Here is an 8,008-nt window from a genome sequence, read left to right on the forward strand (position 1 = left end):
GGTCTGTTTTATTCTTCTCATTCCTTTGCCCTATCTTAAATGCTCCTTTTTTCTTTAAAGTGGCTTCATTTAGGGGCACCTAAGTGGCTCAATTGGTTAAGCATCCGATTCTTGGTTTCGGCTCAGGTCGTGATCTCACAGCTTTGTGGTTCAAGCCCCGCATCGGGCTCTGCACTGGCAGCACAGAGCCTGCTTGGGATTCTCTCTCCCTCTTCCATTCACGCTGTGTGGCTCTCTCTCAAAATAAATAAACTTAAAAAAAAATTTTTTTAAATAATAAAGCACCTTCATTTATAAACTTGGCCTTCAATTATAAGCCTGAACCAACTCTTGGGATTGAAATTTTCAAAACCATCATCATAGCAACTATCTTTGTCCCCAAATAAAGTTATCCACTCCTGTTCCTTACCAACTGGGTGCAGCTGCCACTACAACTCAATGACTTTTTTTTTTTTTTTTTAAATCAGTGTGCCTATTTGGTGAAATCTATTAACTTAATCAAGGACAACCACACATGTCAATTACTAAACGTTTAAAATATATTTCTAAACAGAATGGGCCGACTCAGTCACAGTAACTGCTGATCTCCATAGTAGAGCAACCCACAAAGACACAGCACTGATTTTTTTTCCCATAATCAGGGGTGAAAAATATACAACTTATTTCTGAACCAAAACCACAATTTCTGCAGTTTATAATGTTTCACTGCCAATATGGCCCTGGTAGAAATTATGTATTTTATTTCCTTAAAAAAAAAATTAAAAAAATTTCCTAAGACACTAAATCATCAATCTGGAATGTAGATTCTGAGCACAAAGAGCTCAGTTCACCTAAAAAATAAAGAAAAATTTCCCATCACCTGTCTCAGTAGGGCCTGAAAGGAGAGAAGTAGTGTGGGGAACCCCTGCTTTGGTATGGAGAGTCACGGCCCCTTGACCCAGAACGAGACCGTGAGTAGCCATAGCTGGTGCTTCTCTCTGGATAAACTCGGATGTAGGAAGTTTCACCCTGAAATTCAAACAAAAAGAGTGAAGGAAAAAATAAGACTCAGAGAAATACAGCACACTAAAACTTAACATGGCTGCCTAACAATAATAGTTAAGTACCAAGCACTTACTGTTTGTCTGGCATGATGTCATCTCATTAAACCTTCACAACAATGCTATGCCCTAGGTAGGTTTACCAGCACATTTCAACAATGAGGAAAACAATGTTATAATCTATTCCAGGGTGACACATACAATAAATGACAACTTCACATGTTGTAAATGAGCTGAAATACTAGCTACTAAATGAGCTGAAATACTAGCTACTACGATTAACATATCTGAATTACTACCACTGACTCCTGAATCTAAGAACTGGAAAGGATCTCAGAGGCCACTCAGTTCAATTCCCTGCCACCTCATATATGCGTTTGAGGATGGGTTCCTATGGAAGAAGCTAACCAGTATTCAACACCTCTCAGGTGTCAGGACCAGGGTTAGATACTCGTAAGTTAGCTTCCTGGCAAGTCTTATGAGACAGTGCTATTATTGTTCCCGTTTTGCATATCGAGGGACCAAAGTTCAGAGAATAACTCTGCTAAGAAATAAATGAGTGAGTGGCAGAGGAGTCATGTCTAGGCTGGCCTGTGTTTAGGCCCTTTGCCCTCAGCCAACACTCTCAAAGGATCTAAAGATGCTAAGATGAAAGAAGTCAGATGTGGAATTCCCTAGGTAAAGTCAGTAATTGGATTTATCCTTACTGAGACCCTGCTTTGCAGTGTAACTAAGGATCAGATGTTTTGTTTCTGCTCCAAATTCAGTCTGAGTAAAAGCAATGTTAAGCTGTGTACTTTCCAAGCCATAAAATTAGGGAATTATATGAATCCTTAGAAAAAGAAATAGATCCTTGGGGCTCCTGGGTGACTCAGTTGAGCGGCCAACTCTTGATTTCAACTTAGGTCATGATGCCAGGGTTGTGGGCTCAAGCCCCAAGTCCATGCTCAGTTTGGAGCCTGCTTAAGATTCTCTCCCTCTGCCCCTCTCCCTCACTCGTACTCACTCGCTCTCTCTAAAAAAAGGAAGGAAGAAAGAAAGGAAAGAAAGAAGGAAGGAAAAGGAAATGGACCCAGAAATTCGTATCTCCAGACATCTAAATCCCATAAGTCAGGACAATATAACCAGTAAAAAAAGAATGTCCAGTTGTTCTGCTCTCTGGTCTCAATGGTATCAAAAGGACAGTCAACATGTGAATCAGATAGAAAGATCCAAAGTAGCAGCTGCCTTCTTGAAAGACATCAAGAACTAAGTCTTGAGGGTAAGGCCATTATAAGAAAATGCCAAGATGGCTAAGGTTTCAAAGAGGATCCTGCACTACTTTGGGAAAGGAAAAAGTAAGTGTACAACTTGGCCCAACAGCAGTACCTAGAAAAGCTGAGATGCTGAGGCTGGCTTGCAGAACCCAGACTAGACCCAGAGGAGGGACAACCATAATGATCAGGTTCACAGAGGTACACTGCAGATTAAACCAGCTGTGAAGGGAATGGTATCACAGAATAGCTCACCACATTATGACAGACTGCACCAGTATTCTCTCCAGGTTAAAAATACTATGACTGCAGATTTCTCTGTTATGACCCTGCAGGACTCAGGCATGATGAATTCCTTGGCTTTTCCACTTAAGACAGATCTTTAATGTACTGTGAGGTCCTCAAATGGCAAATGCATGGCCTGTTGCTACTTCTCTAGATCAGCTTCAGGTGGAGTGGCCTGGGTGCAAGCTCCACAGAAGGTGGGAACCCACCTCATGAGAGCGGAATTTGGTGTCATCCAGTTTACGGAGGGCATATTCCATGTCTTCTTTTCGGAGATATTCCACCATCCCCATTCCATCCTTCTGCACATCTGCATAACAGACGTCCCCAGCTTCTCTCATGTGATCCTTCAGATCCTGCCAGCTGCCTGATGGAGGAAGTCCTAGGCATGGACAACATAAGAGGCCATATCCTTCAGCCATGTTAACTGACCTGTTAAGAGCCAGCAATACCTAGGGTCCCTTTCCCATCAATCACTCACTACTTTTAAATCCTGAGGATCCCCAAATCATAAACCGTAGGGACATAAATCCAGAAAAGAGTACTAAAGTATGTGTAGTAAACCACTGTAAGAAGCTGGTCCTAGGCTAATTTTCCAGAGACCAAGCCTTTCCAATGGAGCAAGAAGTCTACCCTATTATAGGTTTGATATCTCTGAGAGTCACAGCCTGCCTTTCTTTATCCTTCATATTTAATATCAAACTCCCAAGACTTTGAGTTCTAATTTTTTTCCATTATGAAATTTATCAGTACCAACTGTTTCTTGCTTACTGGGTTCTCAGAACATAGGAATTTTGAAAGTATCCAATGAAGTAATAACCAAGGTGTAGCTGAAGGTAACAACACACCAAAAAATCTAAAGTTTTTCTTGTAGTAGTGAATGACTGACAAATTAAACAAAGTACCTTTTAAAAGATCACCAACATTCTTCAATACAGTGGGGGAAAAGGTAAGACTCAGACGCTGAAACTAGTCGGGAATTATACAACCCTACCTGATGTCATGAAAGGGAAATGTGCTCCTGCTCTCAAAGGCTGTGTTTACCGCTCACAGCTCAGGACTGCAGCCATTTCCTAATAGTTTTCTAAGCAGGATTTCAGAGCAGCATGGAGAGAAAAAAAGATATGTATGACATCCTGAAGGAGGGAATAGAGTTCTGGGGTTAAATTACAAAGGGACACAAGATAGGCAGATACTGAGAGGATCACTGTTAAGCACCATGGGAGTCTGTTGTGACAGTGTGAAATTCCTATCTAAGAAAGTGCCAAGTTCTTCAATACATTTCACTCCACCATGGTCTTAAAATGCCCCTGTAATGTGCAGAGGGCCCCAGGTCTTCACCACTGTATTAATATTTTGAAAAGATGCATACACCTCTGAGCTTCATCACTTGTGAACATTTCATTTAGACATTTCATTCTATATCATTCTATATTCTGCAAAACAGTCCCTAAAACTTAAAGTTGTTTTGTTTTCTCTTTTGTATAATTCCAAAGCCACCACCAAAATCTGGTGTTTTTCATGATCCAAGGCTGAACAGTTACTCAAATCTGGCTCCTGGAATGTCTAGCAAATCTGAAACCTAGTACATTCCAAAAGAAAACATCTATAGAATTCTAGCTCCGGGGTTTTGTCATCATCTTCCCTCTCAACAGTAGGAAACTCCTTTATAAAAAGCAAATTTATGGGGACGCCTGGGTGCCTCAGTTAGTTGAGTGTCTGACTTCAGCTCAGGCCACGATCTCACAGTTCATGACTTCAGGCCCCACATCAGGCTTTGTACTGAGAGCACAGAGCCTGGAGCCTGCTTTGAGTTCTGTGTCTCCCTCTCTCTCTGCCCCTCCCCTTCATGCTCTGTCTCTCTCTTAAAAATAAAAATGAACATTAAAAAAAAAAAAAAGGCAAATTTATGTTCTACCAAGGCTGTACTACCAATGCAGTTTCATTTGCAAGATACCTGCCTGCCTCACTGGCAAGACTGCGGGGCTTCAGACTGTGCACAGTCTACTGAAAAGAAAGCCTGTGTTCCATGCAAAGTAACAGCTAACATTTCTTGGAGGCCAGACTGTGTGCTAAGTATTTTACATGCATCACCTTGTTCGGTTTGAAAAGAACATACCTGACACAAGAACTCGGAAATCAGATCTTCTTGTAGGAGGCCCACTCCTCCCACCGCGGGGCCACCCACCCCGACTGCCATAAGTCCTGGGGAACTCCACACGAAGCCGACACTGGCCATAATCATAACCATTCCTTCCATAAATTGCATCCTCAGCATCTCTGCAAAGAAAAGTTTGTGGAGTTAGTGCTGCTCAGGAGGCTGACTGACTTCTCAGTGAGGGGCATGAGTAACAAGTATAAAAGGGAAACCTAGAATTGAGAAAAACAATCTTGATGCACTACTGCTTTGAAGATACTTCATGGTATTAGATTTAAACTTTACAGCTGTCCCACACAGGGTTTTCTAGATATGAAATGATAATGAAACAGTAAACAGATTACTTATAAGAGGATTCATTCAGAAAAAAAGAATTGGCAGGTAAGTGATTTCATCAGTATATTTCTCTAACCCTGTTAGCAGTTTCTTAAAATGCCCTCCACACACTAGTCCTTTAATAATTAACAAGGATTGGTACCATCAAATCTATAGAAAGAAAAATCATTTAGGGGCGCCTGGGTGGCTCAGTCGGTCGAGCATCCAACTTCGGCTCAGGTCATGATCTCACAGTCTGTGGGTTTGAGCCCCGCGTCGGGCTCTGTGCTGACAGTTCAGAGCCTTGGAGCCTGCTTCGGATCCTGTGTCTCCCCCTCTCTCTGCCCCTCCCCCGCTCTCACTTTGTCTTACTCTGTCTCTCAAAAATAAATAAATGTAAAAAAAAAAAAAAGAAAAAGAAAAATAATTTAAAAAGAAATCAGGCTCTGGGGAGGAGCCTGGGTGGCTCAGTTAAGTGTCTGATTCTTGATTTCGGCTCAGGTCATGATCTCACAGTTGTGGGATTGAGCCCTATATGCAGCTCTGTCATGAGCGTGGAGCCTGCTTGAGATTCTCTCTCTGCCCCTCTATCCCACTCGGACTCTCTCCCTCTCTCAAAAATAAATTCATAAACTTAAAAAATCAGACTGAAATTAGTATTTTGTGAGGAATATGGAACTCTCTCATGTGTACTTTTTCAGCATGGTCTGGAAGACTAAGTTGTGGAGACCACTCTCTGGGTACAGTTTTGCCAGAGAGGTAAATATTCAATGAAGTCACTTCCAGTCTTCCCTAGGGCTCTAGTAGAACCAAGCTGGTTCTCCAGCACTGGATTGGAGAAAGAATGGCCTCAGTGCTTGGAAGGACAAGCAGAGCCGAAGATGTACTAATGAAGGCATCATTCAGTTGTCACAGCACATAATTGCTTACCACAATTCTAGTCACCGCTTTAAAAGCAAGGACCACAACCAGTGCAAACCTGGCTATATTTATAATGAAGTGAAGGAGAGGCAGAACTGCTAGGGTTGAAGAGCGGATTTCAAAGCAGACTGACCAGTTCCAATCATTACCCCACTTACTAATAGCCATCTTTGGGTAAGTGCTTTTATCAAGTTTTCACGTCTCTTAAATGTGAACAACATGCCTCCCTCACAGAGTTGTCATAAGGATTAAAGAAGGTACTATGTGTGCAGTGCTCTCATGATATCAAAAGATAGCTTTTCTATTATGAAAGAAAGGAGGGAAGAGATGACAATGCAGCACATCACACAGGAAGTTGGTGTTCTAAAGGGCAGCACGGGGGGGGGGGGGGGGGGGGGGGGGGGGGGGGGGGGGGGGGGGGGGGGGGGGTTCAAATCCTACCTTGATCCCTTACTAGCATTCTCTTTTATCAGCAACTCTAAATCCCCAGTTTCTTCATTCATAAGATGTGGCTAACACTACCTCTTTTATAAGTTGTTGAAAACGCTAAAGTGGTACTTGACACATAGTGACTTCAAAAAACACACCGGAACAGTTACAGAGGTGCAAGCTCCAGTTTCAGTGTGAAAATGCCCAGTTCCGTTTTTGAGGCAAATGGCAGCTCTGTGGGGATCATCAAAGCCTCAGAGCGCTTCCTACCTCCTCCACAGATGCCCTCCTGGCCCCATACCACTACACCAGGTAGGCCAGACACCCTAAAGCCAGTCCTTGCAGCAAAGCCCGCCCGGCGCACACTAGGTAAAGCATTCCCTGGGTCAATGCTGGGAAACACTGGGCTCTCGTTTACCCCGGGTGGAGTGACCAGTCCAATGCGGCGGCTTCTGGGAACCACCAACCGCAGTTCTGAAAGTTCCCAGACCTTTTCTGGCCATCAGGCCTACAAAGTTTGCAAAATCAGAAAGACCCCTTTGAGCCAGTTTAGGGACCAAATGCTTGGGGCCCTAAGCATCTAGCGGTGTCTCCCTCAGAGGAGTGGAGTGAAATCAGACACCCCCCACCCCCGACCACTTTGGAAGTTCTTCCAAAGCCCTGGTGCTTTAGAAGCACAAGGCCGGGACCTTGTGAGGAGGGGCGCGCGCAGATGGAGATCTGGACCATCACAGAGACCCCCTTTCACCCTCCAAGGGCAACCACATCCCCGCAGTCTGTTCCCCGCTAACGGCGAGTTCTGGCTGGGGGGAGGGGTGGGCAGGGAGGGCGCCTGGCCACTTCTGCTCTTCGCCGAGTCCGAGTCCTCTCCCGGGGGGTTCCGGGCCCAAGGTGCCCTGGGCCGCTTCCCCTGAGGCTGCCCCTCCAGCCATGAGGGAGAGAACGGTCGCGTGTACCGTCCCCGAGGCCTGTCTGGGCGGGCCTGGGCCCTCCACAGGCCCAGCTTTTGTTTTTTAAATAAAGTAAAAAAATAATCCTAGAGGAAGTGACGACGGAGCAAAGGACGGCCAGAGCGGGCGGTGAGAGGCCTCATCCTCCACCCGGGGGCGCCGTGAGGGGTCTGCGCTGAGGGGGGAGGGGAGGCCCCAAGGGGGAGGAGGGAAGGCGGGGGCCCGAGGGCCCGGGGTCTCGGGCGGGCGGAGCGGGGCCTCACCGGGGGTCCTCGAAGCGCACGAAGGCGAAGGGCACGAGGCCGTGCCGGTTCTTGAGCTCGATCTCGCGGATGCGGCCGTACTTGTAGAACAGGTCCTCCAGGTCCTTCTCGCGCACGTCGGTCGGAAGGTTCCCCACGTAGATGCGCCCGTCTCCCTCGCCGCCGCGCTCGTCCGCCCAGCCCGACATCCGCACCGCCCGACGCCGCGGGCCCGCCGCAGCCCACGTCGCCGCCGCCGCCTCAGCCGGGGTCCCCCCGCAGCGTCCCCGCGGGCTCGGAGGCGCTCAGCCGCACTGCATTGTGGGAACGGCGGAGCGGAAGCGAAGGGGTCGACGGAGGCAAAAAGAATCGTCTTAAAGGGGACGCGCTGCGATGACCGCGCGTGCGCGCAGGC

General features: G+C 46.2%; 1 protein-coding gene across 1 annotated transcript; it reads right to left on the reverse strand.

The window, feature by feature from the left end:
• Nucleotides 1–517: 517 nt before the first annotated feature.
• On the reverse strand, nt 518–7,927 carry SRSF9 (serine and arginine rich splicing factor 9). The gene is made up of 4 exons (XM_043557769.1): nt 7,615–7,927; nt 4,698–4,858; nt 2,788–2,960; nt 518–1,008 (listed from the first exon to the last, which is right to left on the reverse strand). Exons 1-4 carry the CDS (start codon nt 7,800–7,802, stop codon nt 865–867), a joined length of 666 nt encoding a protein of 221 aa, XP_043413704.1. The 5' UTR covers nt 7,803–7,927; the 3' UTR covers nt 518–864.
• Between the last annotated feature and the right edge of the window lie 81 nt (nt 7,928–8,008).

This window comes from Prionailurus bengalensis, chromosome D3 (genome assembly GCF_016509475.1).
Source record: "Prionailurus bengalensis isolate Pbe53 chromosome D3, Fcat_Pben_1.1_paternal_pri, whole genome shotgun sequence".
Lineage (NCBI taxonomy): Eukaryota > Metazoa > Chordata > Mammalia > Carnivora > Felidae > Prionailurus > Prionailurus bengalensis.

Excerpts from the sequence above, each read along its gene's own strand:
- SRSF9 (XM_043557769.1), bottom strand. The coding sequence starts at position 7,802 with ATGTCGGGCTGGGCGGACGAGCGCGGCGGCGAGGGAGACGGGCGCATC. Across the intron at positions 4,859-7,614 it reads GTGCGCTTCGAGGACCCCCG|AGATGCTGAGGATGCAATTT; the intron begins GTGAGGCCCCGC and ends TTTTCTTTGCAG. Across the intron at positions 2,961-4,697 it reads TTTCCGAGTTCTTGTGTCAG|GACTTCCTCCATCAGGCAGC; the intron begins GTATGTTCTTTT and ends GTCCATGCCTAG.